We start from the raw sequence: 23113 nt of genomic DNA, 5'->3' as shown, positions 1-23113 counted from the left end.
TTCGTGGTGACAGAATCATTCCACAGTGTTTCTTATAAATTGCTGCATCCACCACTTCAGAAGTGTGTTTGGAGATCTGTAGCTCTGGTCCCCACAGGCTTCTTGAAATTATCTCATATTCAACGGTCATTTTGAAAACATCACAGATGAACCTTCCTTTAAGCAAGTCTGTGAACAGTCGGTGAGAAAGATGGCTTGGAGGAGGGTGGGTCCTCCAACCATGGCTTTTTCTCCATTTTATCCAAAAAGATGAGGAACTGTCTTAAGCCTTGCTGATTTGCTTTGAAGAGGCCTTTTTCATTATCTAGAGCAATTTGCTATAGTATTCTTGTAAAAAATGCCTCCGGTACATTTAAGATAGATTTTGGTTTATACCTTTTTTGTGGAATATAGCCATTGTATAAACTGTAGTATACATACCTGCAGGCTAAAGTCAAAAAATGCAGTCCAATATCTGGTGTGTATAATATGCTTTAGTCTTAGAAATGTTTTAGATTCCACCAAATCACCTCAAGAAAAAGCATCTTTTTTTTTTTTCCCCAGGAAAAGAAACTAGTTAGCATTTTGTCAGATGAGACTGGATGTTGCTCCTATGTTTGCATGTGTTTATATTCGAGACTTCTATAAGGGGAGGACATTTTTTTAAAAACCATGTTGATGAATTACTATTTTAAAGTATAAAACACTCACATTGTTTCCTTATTTCCTTTTAAGTGACTTGTAATCATACCTTGTGTGTGTATGCATATGTATATATACATATATAGGGTATATTTACTTTATTTCTTCTTGAAGATTAAAGGCTTTTCCTCATTAGGTAATAATATATTATTAATAGTTTTGCAGAATTAATAGTTAAGTACAGTGTGTTACTTTTAAATGTCTCAGCCACTGAAGGTGAAGTAAAGTGAAGGAATATTTCGTAAGTTATGGGACTTACTGGTATGTATGTGTCTAACTTTTGCCCTTTCTGGCTTAATATCCTGTTACTGAGTAGGACAAGAAATTAAGAGACCTCGACCTGAAATTTCTATACCACAGAAAAGACTAGTGGTGATAAATCATTATTATTGTTGAGCTATATCTGTATACATAGATGATAATCATAATTACTATAGATTTCATCTAACTTAGCTCCCACATTTTGCAGATGAGAAAATTCAGGGGATCTTCTGCCTTCTGCTTTAGGGTAGAAATTGTGGAAATATAAGTCTTTATTCCCAAAATCTAAAGGAAATCATTGGGATTTGAGAAACTACAGTCTTAAAATAAATGTATATTTTAGGTGTTATTATTAAATCTAGACAGTACATTTATACATTGAGATTTTTAAACAACTCATGCAACAAAAATAATAAAGTTCATTTATTCTGATTTCCTTCTTGTATTTCCTCCTTACAGGAACAAATCTTGGATTGAGGAGCAAGGAATGGGAGCCTTCCTGAGCGTGGCAAAAGGGTCTGAAGAACCACCAGTCTTCTTAGAAATCCACTATACAGGCAGTCCTACTGCAGATGACTCACCATTAGTGTTTGTTGGAAAAGGAATCACCTTTGATAGGTAAATTTACAGCCATTGTATTAGAGTGAACAAAGTACAATGCTTTGTGCCCTTTTTCTTTTTGGATTGGATTTAGGATTTCATTGGTGTAGGGAGAGGTCTGTACTTTTGCCAGTGTAGGTTCATAAAAATTTTGAATAAGACAAAGCCAAGAACAGGTCAGCGTGGTACACCAGAATGTTTTAGACATTGATTTATCAGACTTTGGGAGGGAAAATTACTTAAAAAGCTATAAATTTCCTAGCAATCTACTTTTCTCCATTATATCAAAAGAGACATAATGAGGAATTGTCTTAAATTCCTTACTGAAATTGAAATGTGCTATGATTATTCTTCTGATCTACCTACTAATTTAATTAGTTTCAAAAAAAAAAAAGAAATGAAAAGTTAGTTTGGCAAGACCTATGTTTGGTGAATTCATACTGGTTCCTAGTAATCACTCTGCTTTTTTTATTGCTTACACACCATCTATTTAAAAATTTAAAATTCATTCTAGAATCTTGCTGGAAACCAATTGCATGAAGAGGCCTAAACTCATTTAAGGAAGCTTTTGATATACTCTCTTGCCACCCTGGGCATTGTTAACCGCTTCACCATGTTTGTTTATTTGTTTGTTTGAATACTTTCCAGTTTGTAAATCATTCTTCTTGAGTGACACAACAGAAGCCAAATGGAAGTTAATGTGATTTTTTTAAAAATCTTTACATTCTAAGCAATGGATATTATCCTTTTCTTGTTCTATATTTGCCTTTGGATATAGCTAATAGTACTCTTTTTTTTGGTGAGGCAGTTGGGGTTAAGTGACTTGCCTAGGGTCACACAGCTAGTGAGTGTAAAGTGTCTGAGGCCGGATTTGAACTCAGGTCCTCCTGAAACCAGGGCTGGTACTTTATCCACTGTACTGTTTAGTTGCCCCTGCAGTGTTCTTAAAATTCAACTATTCTGGGTTCTGGACTTTTTGACACTATTCTTTGTTTTTCCCAGACACTCTTGTATTAGTTTGTGGTTCTGTGACCTTCTTTCCACTTGTAATCCTTTTAAAGTATGAGTTCATTGCTGTCACACAGGTTTCATTAGATGCCTTCTCTATTCATTCAACAAACCTTTAGTGCTTGCTGTGTACAAATTTTTATGACAGTCACTGAGATGATGGTAATGTTTAGATAGAATGTGATACATGCCCTTCTGAGAGCTTATAGTCTAGTATGAAAATATGACCCATGCAAAGATCTTATGTGCTTTTCTTCATCAGGATTATTTATGGTTTTCTTTGGAAGAATTTCATTTTCGAGAGTCTGCTCTCTGTTGTCTTTTCTTGAGAATCTTTGGCTGTTGGATCATACCTATCTAGTGTAAACCTGCCATCCCTACTCCTCCCTCCTTCCCTCCCCTCTCCCCCAATTGCAGGTATGCTAAGGCTAATTAACCCAGAGATTATTGAGGGCATTAACTCTTTTCAACCTCTTTGCAAGAATGTTAACTCTTAGGATTAAGTTTCCTGTTTTGTATTTCTCATTTCTACTTCACTTTTCCTCCTTGTTAGGTAATTTAGAAAATACTCTCACTTTCCTGGTTCTATAGATAATAGGACAGTCTCATCGTTATCACACTGTCTGAAATAATACATAAGGTTGAGCCCTGTTATGATGGGCTTTGGAGTGTAGATAGGCTTCCTCTGTGTTACCCAGAGTGGACCTAGAGGCCATGCACTGAGACAGCCCCTGCTGGCAGCCGTTCCCCTCTTCCCTTTGTGAGCAGCAGTAAAGTTTGTTAAAGCTCTCTCCATTTAGGTGCTCTTCATCCTGAACTCCCCTGCACTGCAAGTATAGAGTAGTTATCATTTTGTCCAGTGTTCTCTTGTTTGGCTTTTAAGAGTTCTAAGGAGATAATTAATGTCACTTTGCTCACCATTTCTGCTTTACCAACCAGTTCTTCACTTTTGTCATTTTGTCAAATGAAATACTTAGTAATTCTCTTCTTGGCTTTTATCTTTTGAGACATAAAATTGTCATCTCTTAGAATAATCAGAGCAGCAGCTGACATTTATAGAGCCCTTTAAGATTTGCAGTGTCTTTTACATATGAGTGATTGGATTTGGTCTATGCAACAATCCTGAGAGGTAAATACTTTAGGTATTATTATCATCATTTTACAGGTGAGTCTCAGGAAGATTGTGGTCACATAGCTAGTAGCTAGCAGACAAACACTTATTTAAATACCTGTTGTGTGCTAAGTACAGCATTGTGTCACCCAGATCTCTACTCACAATAAGCCTACTGCCCTTTCTACTGCATCACAGTAAAGAGAAAGTAGAAATCAGTGCATTCTCTCTTGGAAGTTCTTTTCTTCTGTCACACATTTTGTTACTAGTCCTTTAGGTTGGTATTTTGGGCACTTGTAATTCTAAGAATCATAAACTAGCTTCTTGGTCGCCTAGTTCTCATACCATGCCTGTGACCTAAGTGAGAATGATGAGCCTAGTTTTCCAGGTTAGCAAACTGGAGGAAATTAACTATGTAGAGAACTTGGTACCTGAACTGGATCCAATTGTAACATTCTCTAGTATCCTCTTACATGCTGTTTCCCCTTTTTCATTTCCATTGAGTTAAAATGATCACTAAGAGATTGTATGAGGGTAGGTTCTAGTCCTTCCTCATTGTGCTACTTGGTAACGTGATCATTGGTTCTTGTCCTTTAGATTTTTGTTTGGGTTGATAATTTACCCTTTAGATGTGTATTCTCGTTACAACATTCCCTTGTAGGCATTGCTGAGGTGTAACAGGTACAACATTCATATTCTGCTTTCTTAGGAGATAGTGAGATGAATTCTCCTCTTTCGTCATCCTGTGCAAAGCTTCCATGCCCAATTTACTCTCAGCTGGATAATTGGACTACTTCCATAAAATAAGTGATAAGATAAATCTGGTCTGTTTAGGATGTTGAATCAGTCAGCAGTCAACAAGCATTTATTTAGCACCTGCTGTATTCCAGGCACTGTACTAACCCTGGGGATACAAAGAAAGGCAAAAAGCATCCCTTTCCCTTGAGGAGCTAATAGCCTAACAAAGGAGACGAAATGCAAACGAGGACACAGCAAGATATCTACAGGATAATTTGGAGAGTATCAGCAGAAGGAAGACTTCTTATAGAAGATGGGATTTTAGTTGGGACTTGAAAGAAGCCAAGAGACAAAATCGAGGAGGGGGAACATTCCAGGCAAGGGGAAAAGCCAGTGGGAATATAGAATTGAGAGATGGAGGGTCTTGTTTAAGGAGCATTAGACTTCTATCATAAAGTCTGTGATGGGGAATAAGGTACAAGAAGATTGGGAGGGCAGTTAGGAAGGGTTTTCAACACCAACCACATAGAGTGTTTTGTAGCTGATTGTGGAGCCGTTACATAATCACTGGAGTTTATTGGAGAGGGGAAGACAATGACTTGGTCAGACCTGTGCCTTGGAAAGATCCCTTTGACAGTTGAATGGAGAGTGGACTCAGTATCAGAGGAGAGAAGGAGGCGTATTTGAGAGATGTTACAGAGGTAAAATCAACAAGACTTGACAATACATTGACTATGAGGGGTGAGCTGTGAAGAGCTGAAGACAACGCATTAGATGTGAGCCTGGGTGAGTAGGAAGCTGGAAGTCCCCTTGAGAAATAGGAGAGTTAGAAAGAAGGAAGGATTTTTTGAGGAAGGGGAAAGGTAACGAGTTCAGTTTTAGACACCAAATTGAAGAGGTCTATGGGACATCCAGTTTGAGGTGTCCAGTAGGTAGTTGGAGATGTGAAACTGTTGGTTAGCATTGTAAATAGATCTAAGAATCAGCAGCATAGAGCTGATACTTGAATCCAAGGAAGCGGATGAGATCACCAAGTGAAATAGTATATAAGGTTAATGAGATAAAAGGTAAAAAATAGGTAATGTTGAGGGATTAATGATATAATAGTAAAAAATAATTTGAATTCTCTAAAGGAAACAATTGTTTTTTATGATACACAGTAGTAGTATTCTGATTTACCATAACCAGACACTCTGTAGTGTTTTTTAAGAACAGTCTTGATGCTTTTCAGAGTGTTACTTGTTGATCATGACAAAATTAAAAGAAGTTAAATGTCTTTTAAGCAAGGATTCTAAATTATTTTGGTCAGGTATCTTGTATAATGTTTAAAGAAGAATTTTGAAGGTTATTTTCAGATAGTAACATTGGGCACATCTTTCTACAGTTGAGACCGGTTTTATCATTAATGTTATTCTCTGTTTTTCACCAGTGGTGGCATCTCAATCAAACCTTCTGCAAACATGGATCTCATGAGAGCTGACATGGGAGGGGCAGCAACTATATGTTCAACTATCATCACAGCAGCAACTCTAAACTTACCACTTAATCTTATTGGTGAGTCAGGAGTGGGGGAAAGGAATAGGAACATTTTCTAAATATTTGCGTGTCTTGGAGAATTTGTGTGAATTGTGCTGGTTATATAAATAAGTGAAAAATGGTGGAAGGTTCCATTGCCGATTTGGCAGTTGCAAAGATTTTTGGGGAGCTCACTGAATCAAGATGAAAGTTGACGGTATGGGTAGGATTTTAGATCTAGAGTTGGGAAAGATGTCAGAGGTCATTCAGTCCAGCTCCCTCTTCTTATAAAGAAACGGCTCCCTAGAAAAGAGAGGTAGTTTGCCCAAAATTACCTCAGCAGTAAAAAACGGAGATGGAATGGACCCAAAATATTTAATAGGTTGGTGTCAGTTTGGAGGGAGGTTTTTAGTGCAGTAGTCTTAGACATCCTAGGTCCTGTGTTCATAGAGCTTTGTATCAATGCACTTGATGAAGGCCTAGAAATCAGGCTTTTCACATTTGCAAATGAAGATGGGAAGAAAGATGGCTAACAATAATGAGTCAGGAACTCTAATGATCTTGCTGGGCTAGAAGGGTGGGTTAAGCCAAATAAGGTGAAAGCGAAGAAGGATAAATGTAGCTATTTGCTTGGATTTAAAAATTCTACTTTTACAACAATGTAAGTGGAAAGAGCAACCACAAAACAACTAAAAGTGAATGTTACAAAATTACAAAAGAATAAGCATAACTCCAAGGAAGAGATATGAGAAGACACTCCCACTCCATGTCACATATGTTTTCAAACTTTTTCATCTTGATTTGCTGGGTTTGTTCTCATCTTCCTCTTTTTCTTTTATCTTCATTAACCTTTAAAAAAAACAAAACCTTTTTTTTTCTTTTTTAAAGGGATGGCTCTCTGAGAGGAGAAAGGGTAGGGAGACTGGGAGAAATTCTGAAATGATTTAAATAAAATAAAAAAATTTATTGAATAAAAAAATAAACTTTATCCAAAGTCTAGGATGTGAAAGGTTTGGTTAGATCCTAGCTTCTTAAACTGTGTGTTGTGGGGCAGCTAGATGGCACAGTGGTTAAAGCACTGGCCCTGAATTCAGGAGTACCTGAGTTCAAATCCGGCCTCAGACACTTGACACTTACTAGCTGTGTGACCCTGGGCAAGTCACTTAACCCCCATTGCCTGCAAAAAAACAAAAAACTGTGTGTCGTGACCCCATGTGGGGTCAGGTAACTGAATGTGGGGGTCATGAAAAATTTGGCAACAGTAAAAAATTTCTGTTTACCTATTTTTTATACCTGTATACCCAAGGTCGCATAAAAACTTCTCAAGCAAAAAGCAGTTGCAAGTGGTAAAATGTTTAAGAAGTCCTGGGTTAGATCATTGCTCTCAAAAATATCTAGGGAGACTTAGTACACTGCAAACCCATCATGGATTAACAGTGTAGTGTGTCACTGAAAAAGTTATTATGGTTATTACATCTTGGGGGTTAGGTACATGGCACCCCTATGATCTGGAAAATCTGTGTAAAATGTTTTGGCCCTCCATTTGTACCAAAATAGTATGACTTATTAGGTATTAAAAGAGAAAATGTATTTATGTTATAGAATACTATACATATATTTCATGCATTTCTGAGTTTCTAAATTTTTTCCGTATTGTCTGCAACTTCCACAAAACTCTCTCAAAATTCCCATTTAATTTCTTATGTTGATCCATGATATAGCGAAACCACAATGGGAAAAGTTACAATGTGAAAGGGATAACTACTATTGCATTGAGTGTTATAATGCCCAGAATAGAGGAGACAGTATTCCTACTGTACTGTGTCTTACTGCCATATATCTTAAGGTCAGTACACCTGCAGCATTAAGTTCAGTTCTTGTCACCACATTTTAAGGCCATGTGCTTCATTAGGAACTGCTTTACAGTGCTTTTGCTTTGTTTAATATATGTTAATAGTTGTCTTTGCTGAGGTATCCTAAGCTCCTCAGATCCAAGAACTTGGATTTCCTTTTTTTTTTTTTAAGGCAGCTGGGGTTAAGTGACTTGCCCAGGGTCACACAGCTGGTAAGTGTCAAGTGTCTGAAGTCAGATTTGAACTCAGGTCCTCCTGAATCCAGGGCTGGTGCTTTATCCACTGTGCCACCTAGCTGCCCCAAGAAGCCGAATTTCTGCTTTTTTGCTATCTTCTCTTCCTGCTGCCTCCCGTGTCACCCCCACCCCCACCCCCATGCCTCCTGCTCCTACCCACTGCAATACTAAGTATTTACTATGTGATTAATAAATGCTATTGCTGATTTGAGAAAAGGCTTTAAAAGTTCTTCTGGCTGCCCAGTAGCTTCTTCCTAGGCAAGCAGCCCTCCTTTTTCATTCCTAAGATCAATTGTGTTGTGTTATGCGGATAACTTGATTTAAAGAGCAGATAGCTTACTTTTACAAAAGCCTTGAACATCACTACCTTTTCTGTTGGAGATTTACTCAAGTGAAAACTATCTGATGATAGAACGGAAGAGGTAGTAGTGTCTTAGTGGGCAATCCCCTCACAAAGGAAACTTGTCTGAGTTGTTCTATGTATAGTTTTGCATCCTTTTGGTGAAGTTAACAGCATGCTCATTATGTATGTGTGTGTGTGTGTGTGTGTTTGATTCCCCTCAGGTTTGGCTCCACTTTGTGAAAATATGCCCAGTGGGAAGGCAAACAAACCAGGAGATGTTGTTAGGGCGAAGAATGGGAAAACGATACAGGTATTTGCATCCATTTGCTGCACCTCATGATTCAGAGATCATCGAATGAATTATGCAGGGGTGTGAAAATGCTTTGGAAAAATGTAAAGCATTCTGCAAATCTACCCTGGTGCAGATCTTCTCAGAATCAGAATTCTTCATCATCTCATCTCTTCCCAGTCCTACCTCTCATGCAGTTTAGTGTGCCTTTGCAGTCACTTTTTACTGGAAAGAAAATGTGGGGGGTGGGGGGTCGGGAAGGCTGAGGGCAGGGAATCCTGGCTCTGCCATTTAGGGGTGTTGTGATTGTGTCCAATAACATTCCTGAGCCTTGGGTTCCTCATTTTGCAGATGACAGTAATAGCACTGGTGTTGTAAGAGAAGTGCTTTGTAAGCCCCAAAGCGCGATACTTGAGCTGTTGTGTGATCCTGTTCATTTTAAATGAACCTGGGCTATTAAGTTACCTTTATTTTAGAATAATACAGACAAACATCACTGAAGTGTGGATGCTAGCTGGCTGTGACCAGATCTCTCTTTCCACTCTCAGTTTGTCTCCTTTTAGAAGAAAAGGAACATAGCTGAAATATATAGATCATTTATACATGTTGTTTTACTGTGAGGAGTGAGACTGGTCCTTACTATAACATTGCATCTTGATGTTTTTTATTTCAAGATCGAAGATCTTGATATTAACTTTTTTCTCGAGATGTTGGAATGAAGGGGCAGCTAGGTGGTGCAGTGGATAGAGCACCGGCCCTGGATTCAGGAGGACCCAAGTTCAAATCCGGCCTCAGACACTTGACACATACTAGCTGTGTGACCCTGGGCAGGTCAGTTAACTTCTCTAGCATTGAACCAGAGGTTCCCTAAAGGACCATTGTAGATTCTAGTGAGTTCATGAGTTTTGGTCCCTTATAAGGCTGCAGACTTGGGGCGTAGATTGTGTCTTGTCCAGTCTTTTACCTACCCAGCACAGGCATGTTGCTCTACAAACAATAGGTGCTTAATAAATGTCTGTTGAATTGAGTCTTGGTTTTTCCTTTTCTTTTATCTGAAGGTTGATAATACAGATGCTGAGGGAAGGCTCATATTAGCTGATGCTCTCTGTTATGCCCACACATTTAACCCAAAGGTTATAATAAATGCTGCAACTTTAACAGGTAACAAAATTATCCTTTTCCTTACTTTCTTTAAGAAGAGTTTACTTGGCTTTATTTATTTAATGCATACAGTCTATGCTTAGAAGATCACTCTTAACAGAAAAGAAATTAGCATTTATGTTTGACAGTTTTCTAGCAAAATCATCTTTAAAATATCTAGATTTTTTAATATTAGAGATATTTTAAAGTTTTTAGCCTTTAGTGTCAGAACACAAAAATAATCTGATCAGTCATCAATCTCGTACATTATTTGGAAAATAATACCAACAGATGTTTTTAGTAAGAACTACTCAAAAAAGGAGAGAAGTAATGTAGTCATCAGAAGTTCAGAGTGTCAAATTTGGAGTCAGGAAATCTGAATTCATTCCCTATGCTGTTACTTTTTAAGCTGTGTGACCATGCACAGTTACTCTTTGAGCCCCATATATAAAAACTGGGACAGTTTTACTACATTATCTAACTTACAAGATAATTGTAAAGGAACTGTCTTGTAGGTATAATTAACCAAATTACTAGTAATGTCATAAATTTCCCCATAACAGTCATGTCATCCTTGAACTTACATTCTTTGTTACTACTCTCTCAATAATGAGTTTGATATGTTTAACCATATATGTACTTTGTACTTACATAGATTCAATGGCTGTGTCTTAATTATAACATCCAGAAATTAGAGTTTGTTAGCTCTACTCACTGTTTGGTTTCTTGAACTTGTTCAAGTTCCAGGAAACAGAAACTATGTGATACTGTTTGTTTTGCTTTGTTTTTTTTGAAAACAGGAAGCGGGTGGAGCATAAACTAAACCAAGGAGTTTTTGTTTGATTCCTCAATAATTCTAGAACTTAATAAGAGCATGGCGAGGGAATCGGGGCCACTAAAACCCAACATAAGTCTCTTAAAACCAAGTCTTGCCACAGATTCACTCAGATCTTTTTTTTTTTTTTTGAAATGAGGTGTCTAGATGGTTAGATCAAAAGAAGGCTACAGATATTCTACCTGGATTTTAGCAAAGCATTTGACAAAGGCACACATACTATCTTCTTTAGACAAGATGAAGAGTTAGTCTATATGATGTTAGTTGGATCTTGTATTGGATGAATGACCAGATGCAAAGACTTCAGTTAATGTCCACTTGGAGAGAAGTCTCCAGTGAAATGTCCCAGTGGTTGATCCATGTTACTCTGTTCTTGAATGTTTTCATGACTGACTTAGATGAGTGTATAGATGGGATATTATTGAACTTGGAGATAGTGCAAAGCTGGGAATGACAGCTAACACATTGGTTGTAGATGACAGATCCAAAAAAAATGTCAGCCTGTCAGAATGATGGCCCATAAGAATATAAGATGAAAATTAGTAGATTTGAGTATAGTGAGAAGTTATGAGACATGTCCACTTTGGGGTGTCAGAACTGTAATTCAAATCCCTTCCCTACTGTATTTCCCAATTTATAATATTACTTTATATATATTTAGGTAATAACACTAACTTAGTGGTACTATCTTCTTTATAAAGGAATATGTTGACACATATACATGGAAACAGAGATGCATGCTCCCAAAATCAAAAACAGCATAAAAAGATGGGTTTATACAAAACATTGGGAATAATTAAAGGTGTTATGTTCCAGGTCACTGTTTATTACAGATAATTTTTTCTTGCTTGATAAAGTTGGGAGATGCTTCAGGAATAACAGTATTGGCAGACTGAGGCCAATGTTGTGTGTCAGTGAAATGGGACAAGTACTAGTAGAACAAAGGCATAAATAGATAACCTGGAACACATGTTATAGAACACAGATACTACTTCTGAGAAGGGTTTCCTATTAGAATACTTGGTTAAATTCAAATGAAGCTTTATTTAAAAGAGCATGTTTGTATAATAGCTTGTAATAGAAACTTATAGATTATATTTACTTTGTTATTTAACAAGCATCCTTTCAATTAATGATAGGTGAGAGTAGTGTAATACCAGTATTACTCAACCTTAGTACCACATTACTTAATCTTTCAATCTATTGGAGGTTTGGTATGAATCAGTCCTAATAATTATGATGTCTGACCACTTCATTTTAACATAGTCAGATTTGCCTCCTTGAAAATTATGGATCATTCAATAGTACTATCTCTGTAACTGGATATAAAATAATTGATCCTATTTGTTGAAGTACACAGTAGGCCCTTGAGTACCCAGCCTCCTTCGGGTTTTCATTAAGTATTTATTAATGATAATGTTCCATTACTTTTAGCACACAGATTACTGTTAATTTGATGTAGGGCACTGAAGTGCTATCTCCTAGTTTCTATTACCTTATAGCTCTAAATATAAATTACACGTTTTGCCCCATGTCTGATTCATATAAAAGCTAAATACATCTTATGAGCAGTTTTGCATATACCAACTTTTATACATTTTTTTTTCCCCTCTTTCAAAGAGATCTTGTTTTAGGAGTGAGGTCTTAAGATCCTAATCCATTTGATTTTCAAATCTGGTTCCATTTTACTTTTCCATAACAATTCTTAAGATTATTATATCATACTTCAATGGGGCTAATGATATCTATTCTCTACCTCAAAAAAATATTTTGAGGATAAATGGCAGAACATATAAAATTCATTTGTTAATACCTTGTAAAAAGTTGATCAATATTGCCAAGATATTTTTGAACCATTACAACTGACTCTGGATTTTTCCAAAAATATTAGAGAAGAGAGCCAAAAACTGGATAACCTAGCATTTGTTACTCAAGACCATACAAAATTTATTAAGTTTAAAAATTAGGCACTAACTGCTACATTGTTCTACATGAACTATTAATTTGGTATTATAAGTATCTGTAGTTATTTTCTTAAATTATACAGTCCCTTATCATGTGAAACAGTAGACAAACCAGTAAGAGAAAGGATTTGGGTTTTTCTTGACTTAATTTTCTTGTAAAAGGTCCATGTAGTGTGATGCAATCTATTTCAGAAGTGTGAGTTTGAGTTCTTGATGGGGCCACTTCTGCCATTACATTGGCCAAGTCAAGTCAATATCTCTGAGTTTTAATTTCTTCATCTCTGAAAAATGCGGAATATCACCTGCTCTATTTACTTTGCAGAATTGTTCTAAGATCAAAATGAGATAATGGGTTCTTGGTAAATTGTAAAGCATTAGACACTGTATTATTAAGTCAATTTTTAAAAAATGTCAGGTATAAATTAATTTCTCCTTTCCTCTGGGGAATTTGCTATGGCCATAGCAAAAGAACAACAACAAAAAAAAATGTCAAGTTAACAAACATTTACTAAGTGTTTATTATGTATCAGGCAGACGAAATGAATCTATATAATCACTAACTAGATAATCTGCCAGTAACAGACTTAAATATTGTGTATTTCTTTTACATGTGACTTAACTAGACCATACATAATTCCTTAGAGGTTTGCATAACACCTGTAAATGTTGTTGATTCACTGAAAAGTATCCTAAATACATTTCTGATAGCAAAATGTAATCAAAAAATATAGTTACACCAAAAAATGGGAATATGGTTCAGTTAAATACCAATAAATTTTTTTCCAAAGATGTTTTTTCCATCTTCATATTTTAATTATTAACTTAAACACCAAAAAACATTTTCATACACATACCAGAAAACTAAAAGAGGATTCTCTGTGAAACTGACGTTTTCTACTGCTGGCTTTTTAAAATATATTAAATTCTGCCCATTACTTTTCTAAAACTTTACTGCTTGTCTGTGCTTCCTTTTGAACTTTATTCTGTTGTCTTCTGTGCATTTAAAAAAGTTTTCATGACCCTCTTCCCATTGAAAACAGAAAAAAAAAGAAAGTTACTCATAACAAATCAGCACAGTCAAGTAAAACAAATTCCCGTAGCAATCATGTCCAAAAATCTAAGTCCCTTTCTGCTCTCTGTGTCTGTCACCTCTTGTTGAGAGATGGGTAGTAGCCCACTCTATGAGAGGCCCTCTGGAGACTTAGTTTGTCCTGCATTGATCAGAGTTCTTAAGGCTTTCAAAGTTGTTTTTCTTTACAGTGCTGTTGTCCTTATATATATTGTTCTCCTGGTTGTATTGACTTCAGTGTCTCAGTTCACACTACCCTGGATTTTCTGAAATCGTCTTCATTTCTTACAGTACAATAATTGTTTATTACGTATATTTACATTTTTTTAGCTGTTCCCCAGTTGTCTGAGAAGCAATCTAAGGGACTTCATTAGATTGAAAGTTAATAGTTTTTTCTTCTCCTATACCCTCACCCCACTTCAGGATCCAGGAGTTTTTTTAAAAGTCTAGACTTCGATGCAAGGTAGTAGCAGGGGAATTGTTTTTAAAATATAAATGAAGACTTCAACTCAAAGTAGTTCCCTGCCCCTTCCAGAGACTAAAAAAAGAACTTTTGGATTTTTTGGTTTTTTACAGGAGCCATGGACATTGCTTTGGGGTCAGGTGCCACTGGAGTTTTTACCAATTCATCCTGGCTGTGGACTAAACTATTTGAGGTAGTTTTTGATCTAAAAAAATAATCTGCATAGTACTGATTGAAATACACTGTTTCCATACTCTGTGTAAGACTTTTTCTCTTTAAGTTAAAAACTTACCATAACAGACTAAATTAAATGATTTTTAATGGAAAAGAAAAGGAAAAACCACTCCTAAAGTCTTCTAATGCTTCACCATGGCCTGGAGGCTTGATTTATATAAGGGTTGCTGGTCTAGTGAAATGTAAACTGGCAGATTCTACCATGTCGGAAAGATTTCAGGTACAGGTTGGGAAATGGGCTATCGGTTTGCACTGTGAGGATCAGCCCGGCTCATCACAGACTACTGACTTTCAGGTTGTTGGAGTTTGTTTGTTTTTAATCAGCAGTTCATACATGGTATAGTCCTGCTAATAATAGCTAGCATTCATATAGCACTTTGCAAATACCTTGTTTTATTCTCACAATAACCCTGGGAGCCAGATGCTATTATTTCTCCCATTTTACAGCTAAGGAAACTGAGGCAAACAGTGCAGTTAAGTGATTTGCCCAGGGTCACACAGCTGATGAGTATCTGAGGCCAGAATTGAACTCAGTGGGTTTGTGATCTGCATCAACAGAATATCCATGTGGACAAAATAAATCAGAATTGTGGGAATGATCTGCCCCTTGTATTCTCTTCCCATTAGTTTTAGACTATGATGGTTAATGAGGTACAGCTTAAAGCTCCTAATAAGCAAGGAGTACTTTATATTAGTCATAGCTTGTCAGGATAACTTTCTGAAATTTGATCATTAAATAATAGTATAGGGAATAAAGGTTTATCCATTAGCCAACTGATGATGACCTGTGCCAAGATTTTTCTTTTTTTGGGGGGGGGGGGGGCAATGAGGGTTAAGTGACTTGCCCTGTGTGACACAGCTAGTGTCAATTGTCTGAGGCCAGAATCAAACCCAGGTCCTCTTGAATCCAGGGCCGGTGCTTTATCCACTGCGCCACCTAGCTGCCCCCCCAAGATTATTTTTTGCTGACAAGGGGATTAATAATGATCAGGAATGATGCTCAGTTATTACTAAGCAAAAGTCCTTGGTCTCTAACCTAAATCATAGGATTGCATATGATTCAGTCTGTTGAATTATACTTCAATACTTCAAAGAACCATCTTCGCTAAGCTGGTTCTCAGAGGGCAAAAGTGATCATTTGGTGGTCTGTGCCACGGTTTTTCTTGCCCTGGTATCTCTTGTCAGGAACTCCTGGTCCCTTCTATGCTGTGCATCAGAGGAATTGTGAAGTGTGTAATGTTCTCATATGTTATTGAGGCACATAGGAACATCATATCAGAATTGTCCTGTGGGAACTCACCCATGATTTCCTGAGCCTGGTATTTTTCAGGAGTCTAGTCAGTGCTGCCAGCTTAGTCCCTCCCATTCCAGTCTTCTCTGTTCCAGCTCCACCTGCGTTCTTTAGCTCTGGAACTGGTTTGATCTGCTGCCACTCAGCCTCCAGAAGGCACTGAGCTCATGCCTTATCCAGCCTGTGGAACCACAAGATCATTTTGTTCCTAGTTTACCTGAAATAAAATGGGAATTTTTCAAAATTTTAATTCCCCAATTAAGAGAGAACAAATCAACAAAAAAGCATAGAATTAAGTTGTATTTACAGAGCATAGTTTGTTGACCCTGACTTAAGTTTAACTACAGGTGAGGGACCGGAGCACCTGACCTCTGCCTTTCTCTAACCTCAACGTTCTCTCAGGTAAATAGTACTCAGACTTCTAGGCCAAGTTAGATTTGGGTTGGTGTGCCTCTTGGGTTTATTGGGATCTTCAGTCTTTCCCAGAATCTGTTTGCCTTGGCTCTTTTGGCCACAGAAATCCCTCTCCTAGACCTCAGGCCACCCTTAACTCACCTTCTAGATGTCTCACTTCTATAGCTCTGACACAGGGAGCTGGGCTGAAGTTCGGGCTCCCATATGGAGCAGCTGTAGACCATGGGCAAGTCTCTACCTCCCTGAGCCTCAATTTTTGTCAACTGTAAAATGTCATAATGTTTGGAACTACTTCCTTATGGTGTTTGTTAAGCAAGTGCTGTGTAAACCTTAAAAGTGAGGCAGCAGAGGGAAGGGGGGGGGGTTGGACTCACGCCTTGAGATCTAGTGAATACCTCTGTATTTTGGATAAGTCATTTGTTTTTGCTAGGTCTCAGTTTCCTTTTCTGTAAAATGAGGGTTTGGACTATCTCACTTCTAACTCTAAAACCAAGGATTGTAGTTGTTATTGAGAAACAGCATGGTATGGATAGATAATCAGCCTTGGTTTTGGTCTTGCCTCTGATCCATACCAGGACTCAGGCAGCTCTAAAGGATTATCAGATATAGACAAGTAACTGATCAGCAACAGTGGAGGGAGCTTCCATACCATGTGTTCATACCGCTTTTGAGGACACAAGTCCAAATTCCTTCCCAAAAAAAGTTAGCAACACAATGTGTGGCCTCAGTGGTTGAGGTCGTGTTTCCCTGAGTGTTCTTTGTATAGCACTTCACTCTGAGAGAGCAGGTAGACCCCGTCTCTTCCTAATTCAAAGCCCTCGATCTCTTTAGTGATGTTTTTGTTATCTGAAATGTTTTAAGTTCATCTGCAAACTGGTTCTGAGCTCTATAAAATATGTAGCATTTCCCAGCCTAGGTTTTCAGACTCACCCATTTTTCTTCAGACTCTTTGCTAGCCCGTCATACTCCTCGGGGAATGATCTTCCAGAATTCTGATTCATATTTTTTAAAACGTGTGCATTTTTATTTTTAAAATTGGGTAATTTACACAAAAGGAACAGGAGGGTTTTGTTCTTGGATAGTCTCACCAAGGGCCATTTTGTAGAAGACTGTTGTCCTCTATGATGTTACCTCCAAGAAAACAAATTTATAGTCTTCTGCCATTAGTGTTGTGTACTTAGTCTTAACATGGAAAATAACATTTCCCTTTGAGTAATTCATATCTTATCTCATGTAATAAGCTTATTAAGCTCATGCACCTTCAGCATTTAGCACTCATATCTTTTTCTTCTCCAGGCAAGCACTGAAACAGGGGACCGCATGTGGAGGATGCCTCTCTTTGAACATTATACAAGACAGATTGTAGATTGTCAGCTTGCTGATATTAATAATATTGGGAAATACAGGTATGTAACTAGCTGACATTTATGGCTTTACTAATGGCAAAACAAATTACTAAAATTATTATACTTTGTTTTGTTCCTTTAAAAGAATGTATTTTTTTATCTCATTAGTTTAGTAGCTTTTCTCTGTATACTGCAACTAGTAATTAAATCAGAATCTGCCATAATAATTTTCTTTACCATTTAGATCAATTCTGAAAATGAATATTGTAAAACGATTTCTCTATAACCTCTTAAGTTAGATTTTATTTTTTGAATTTAGCTGTTTTTATATGTTATATTAAACACATGTGAGCACTCACACACACATACACACACAGAGTTGGGGGAGAGTCTCTTCACAGAAGAATTGTCCCTATATACATTATATTTTTGGGGGGTTAAATATTTTTCCTGACAAAGTCCCCTGGTCTAGCCTGCTAGATCCCCTGGGTTCTCGACGTTATAATATAAACTCTGCCAGGTTCAACCTATAAAGGCATCAGATATGGATGTATTTATCCCTTGGGGCCCAGCCTAATTAAGTTTGAAGAAACTAATCACTAGAAGATTGACCACCATTTGATTTTGTTTTTGACTGTAGTGGCTCATGAAGAATCATCTACTAAGCCATAGAGTTTGGCATGTGCATTGATAGAATACTCGCACCTCACCCATGGATTTTTTAAGTGTTGATGTAATTACCTAAACTTTAAATTTTGAATTTCTTTCCAGATCTGGGGGAGCTTGTACAGCTGCAGCGTTCCTGAAGGAATTTGTAACTCATTCTAAATGGGCTCATTTGGATATAGCAGGAGTGATGACAAATAAAGATGAGGTTCCATATCTGAAGAAAGGAATGTCAGGAAGGCCTACAAGGACCCTGACAGAGTTCCTGGTTCGAATGAGTAAAGACAAAGAAAATTCTCAGTGAAATACTGATCTTAAAATTCTCTTACTTCATCTTAATAAATTGGATAGTTGGGTTAAAACCATGTTTTAATGATGGCTTCCTAAACCTGGAATAAAATGAAATATTTGGCTAGGATCATGAATACATCCCCTTTACTCTCCTCAAAGATTCAGTGATGAGAGGTAAACCTGAAATAGGACCTAACAACAGATTTTTAAAAAAGATTTTATAAATTAATTTTTGATTGTTTTAAAAAACTGTAATGACCTTCCAATTTATGTAACTGAATTAAGAGGTAAAACACTATTTTTGATTTGCTACAAGAAACCATGAACAAAGTTACTATGCACTGTTCTTAAGCAATAAACTCATCTTTATATGCTTTCTGGAGTTTGTTGTGGTTTATTTTTATACTTTAGACTCTGAATCTAATGATTTGCAATTAATTAGCTTCTCATTTTTGGCCTCATATGACCAAAATAATTAGATTAGCTCACAATATTTTTAATATTTTAATCATTTGGGGCCTCAGCATGATTCTGATAAATTTGTACATTAGTACATTAAGATAGCCCAAAACAGATCAACCATAAAATTAAATTCTTTGGCCAAGCACAAACATGGCTATGTTTGAAATAGCCAAGATGGTGCAGTTCACTGCTTTTGTCCTAATTCCTCTTCAATTCTGAGGCCAACTCACTGTTTTGTCTATACTGCCATCAAAACTTTATGGAAAGCATAGTAAGAGTACCAGATATGGAGCCAGAACACCTGGTCTAAAGCCTGACTGCCACTTAACATCTGTCTGACTAGGGGCAAATCACTTGACCCCTCTGGTCCTCCAGTGTCCTCATTGGGAAAACAAGAAGGATGAAGGAGAGTTCTGAAATCCTTACAGCTTACAACTTTCAATCTAAGATTCTGCATACTACTAAATGAAGTTTATGAACTATATAGATGAAAGCATACAGAATCTGAACAATAGGCATTTTGATTTTTCCTATGTGGATCTTTTCAGTCACCACTGATGTCATTAAAAAGGTCTAGTATTCTGAGGCTTGATTCAATCAGCACAAATCATTCAGCAAGCATTTATTAAGTGCCTACCATGACACTAGGCACTGTGCTAAATTGGAAATACAAAGAGGCCAAAGATAGGCCCTGCTCTCAAGGGGCTTCCAGTGTAATGGGGGAGACATGTAAACAACTAGGGAAAAATAAGATATGTATCAGATAAAATGGAGATAATTAACAGAGAAGGCCCTATTGTTAAGGGGGAATCAGGAAAGGGCTTCTTGTAGAAGGTTGGAGTTTAACTGGGACCTAAGGGAAAACAGAGATTGAGGAGAGAAAATTTCAGGCATGGGAAAGTGTTGTGTGAAGAACAGTATGTTATGCTGTGTGTAATTTAAGATTCTAAATGTGGATTCTAATCTGTTGCCCCAGTTTTGGGGGAAACTGACTAAAATCACTGATAAAATGAGTTTAGGTTTTTAAGGGTTTATTGGAAAATAGAAAGAAAAAGATTGAGAACAGAATTCCAACAGCCTGGCAGTCCTATCTTTCCTCAAATTTCCTGTGAAGTTCTCTGCCGCCACCACCACCATCAAGTCAGGAACCCAAAAGAGAGAGAGCTCTCCCCGCAGGGTCTCTTTCCTCCTTCCTGTCTCCTCCCAGAAAATAGGAGGCTCCTCAACTTGATTGGCTGGTAGCCTTGATAGACAGCACCCATGAGCAAATGTCATTTCCTGACGCCAAGGAAAAGCCACAATGTCTCTGAGGCATTTTCCTCATGGCGGAGCTTTCCCACAGCAAGTCTCCAGTAGGTGGCATCATTCCAATCATTACAGCTATAAGGAGGTGTAAAAAGACTGGAAACTTGAGTTCCATAGGTGGAGCCAAGATGGTGGAGTGAAGCCAGGAAGCTGCCTGAGCTCTCCCAAATTACCCTCAGAAACAACATTAAATTAAACCTTTCAGCAGATTCTGGAGCTGCAAAACCTGCAAAGAGAGAGTGAAATGATCTTATGACTTAAGATAACCTAGGAGGTCTTCAGGAAAGGTCTCTGTCATCTGGGTAAAAGGGGAGTGCAGCTCAGTGAAGAGGGTGTCTGGGCAAGCCAGCAAAAGGCTCTTAGCCACAACACAGATCAGCAATTAAGGACCTTCAGTCCTAGCTCAGCAAGCTAGTGGCACAGCAGGTCAGTTGTGAGGCCTCCAACTCCCAACACAGAAGGCAATCTGCCAGCTGGGGTATCTGCTACCCAACAGGTGGCTGGGCCACTCCACTGCAGTGAGCAAGCTACAAGCAGCTAAGGCCTCAGAGCAGAAAGCCAGTGACTGAGCCTCTGGTTCCCAGCAAAAGAAGCTTGGGACAGTGCACGCTGTACCCTAGGAGCAGAACTCAACTTCAAAAGGCACAAAAGAGGCTAAAATATGAATAATAAACAGAAAAGAACCCTCACCATAGAAAATTTCTATGGCAACAGGGAGGATCAAAACATAAACTCAAGAGTTCAACAATGTCAAATCACCTACATGTGAAGCTTTAAAGGGGGAAAAGACTAAAAAGCCCTCTTGGAAGAGCTCAAAAAGGATTTTATAAACCAAATAAGGGAGGTAGAAGAAAAATTGGGAAAAGAAATGAGAGTTACATCAATAGTTTGGAAAAAGAAAATAATGCCTTAAAAAATACAATTGGACAAATAGAAAAGGAAGTGTAAAAGCTGGCTGGGAAAAATAATTCCTTAAGAATCAGAATTGGGCAGATGAAAGCTAATGTTTCAATGAGACAACAGGAAAAAGTAAAGAAGAATCAAAAGAATATAAAAGTAGAAGAAAACGTAAAATACCTCTTCAGAAAAACAACAGACCTGGAAAATAGGTCCAGGAGGGACAATTTAAGAATAACTGGACTACCTGAGGACCATGATCAAAAAAAGGCTGGACAGCTTATTTCATGACATCATCAAGGATAACTGCCACAGGGTCTTAGAACCAGAGGAAAAAATTAGTCATTGAAAATGACACAGGAGCTGGTTCAGGGGCCTGGCTCATCCAAAGAATTGGTGGGCTCACAGCAAATCTTGGAAAATAGAGGTTTATTAGGAGAGAGGAATACATAGCTGGGAGAAAGTCATGATGGAGACTGTCTCTGAATGGAAGGAGAATTGACCCTTATATACAGTTTCAGACAAAGAAGGCTTCATGCCAAGAGTAATGAGATTCAAAAACTACCAAGGATGCAGTAAAACAAAATCAGAAAAGCAAAAAAATAGAAAAAAAATGTAAAATTTCTCATTGAAGAAACAACTGACCTAGAGAATAGATCCAGGAAAAGATAATATAAGAATTATTGGACTACCTGAAAGATATGACCAAAAAAAAAAAAAAAACCCGGCCTGGACAGTATCTTTTTTTTTCTTTTTTTTTTTTGGTGAGGCAATTGGAGTTAAGTGACTTGCCCAGGGTCACACAGCTAGTAAGTGTCAAGTGTCTGAGGCTGGATTTGAACTCAGGTCCTCCTGAATCCAGGGCCAGTGCTCTATCCACTGCGCCACCTAGCTGCCCCTGGACAATATCTTTCAAGTAATTATCAAGGAAAATTGCCCTGAAATATTAGAACCAGAGAGTAAAATAGATATTGAAAGAATCCACTGATATAAAATAAGCCCACATAAATCATCAACATTTCTATAAATGACCAACAAAGCGCAGCAGCAAGAGATAGAGAAATTCTATTTAAAATAACTAGACAATATAAAATACTTGGGAGTCTATGTGCCAAGGCAAACCCAGGAACTACATAAACACAATTACAAAATACTTTTCACATAAATAAAATCAGATCTAAAGAAATGTTCATGGGTAGGCCATGCTAATATAATAAAAATGATAATTCTACCTAAATTAATTTACTTATTCAGTGCCATACCAATCAAAGTACCAAAAATTATTTCATAGAACTAGAAAAAATAATAACAAAGTTCATCTGGAAGAACAAAAGGTCAAGAATATTAAGGGAATTAATGAAAAAAAATGCAACAGAAAGCGGCCTAGCTGTACCAGATGTAAAACTATATTATAAAGCATCAACCATCAAAGCTATTTGGTACTGGCTAAGAAATAGAGAGGTGGGATCAATGAAATAGCTTAGGCACACAAAACACAGCAGTAAATGAATATAGCAATCTCCTGTTCGATAAACCCAAAGACTCTAGTCTCCAGGATAAGAACTCACTATTTGACAAAAACTGCTGGAAAACTAGAAAATAGTATGGCAGGAACTAGGCACAGACCATATGCTAAAGGAAAATCAAAATGGGTACATGGTTTAGCCATAAAGGGAGATACCATAGATAAATTAGAAAAGGCAGGAATAGTTTACTTGTCAGATCTCTGGAGAGGGGGAAAAAAACATGACCAAAGATGAGATAGAGAACATTATGAAATGCAAAACTGATCATTTTGATTACATTAAATTAAAAAGGTTTTGCACAAAAAAACCCAATGCAAACAAGATTAGAAGGAAAACAGAAAGCTGGGAAACAATTTTCACAGTGTCTCTGATATACAAAATATATAGAGAACTGAATCAAATATATAAGAATACAAGTCATTCCCCAATTGAGAAATGGTCAAAGGATATGAACACACAGTTTTCAGATGAAGAAATTAAAGCTATATATGGCAATATGAAAAAATGTTCTCAATCACTACTGATTAGAGAAATGCAAATTAAAACTACTCTGAGGTACTACTTCACACCTATCC

The 23113-nt window shown here is 37.3% G+C and overlaps 1 protein-coding gene across 1 annotated transcript in view; it reads left to right on the top strand.

The window, feature by feature from the left end:
* The window catches only part of LAP3 (leucine aminopeptidase 3), a 28542-nt gene extending 9816 nt beyond the window's left edge, over positions 1-18726 (top strand). Inside the window, exons 7-13 of the mRNA XM_043973455.1 lie at positions 1402-1560; positions 5829-5953; positions 8568-8656; positions 9694-9796; positions 14220-14299; positions 17342-17451; positions 18163-18726. Coding sequence (XP_043829390.1) covers positions 1402-1560; positions 5829-5953; positions 8568-8656; positions 9694-9796; positions 14220-14299; positions 17342-17451; positions 18163-18361 — 865 coding nt within the window. The 3' untranslated portion in view covers positions 18362-18726. The remainder of the gene's footprint in view (positions 1-1401; positions 1561-5828; positions 5954-8567; positions 8657-9693; positions 9797-14219; positions 14300-17341; positions 17452-18162) is intronic.
* The last annotated feature ends 4387 nt before the right edge of the window (positions 18727-23113 follow it).

This window comes from Dromiciops gliroides, chromosome 6, assembly GCF_019393635.1.
Source record: "Dromiciops gliroides isolate mDroGli1 chromosome 6, mDroGli1.pri, whole genome shotgun sequence".
In the NCBI taxonomy this organism is placed as follows: Eukaryota; Metazoa; Chordata; class Mammalia; order Microbiotheria; family Microbiotheriidae; genus Dromiciops; species Dromiciops gliroides.
The sequence above is the reverse complement of the archived record's forward strand: the minus strand, read 5'-3'. Positions and strand labels throughout refer to the sequence as shown.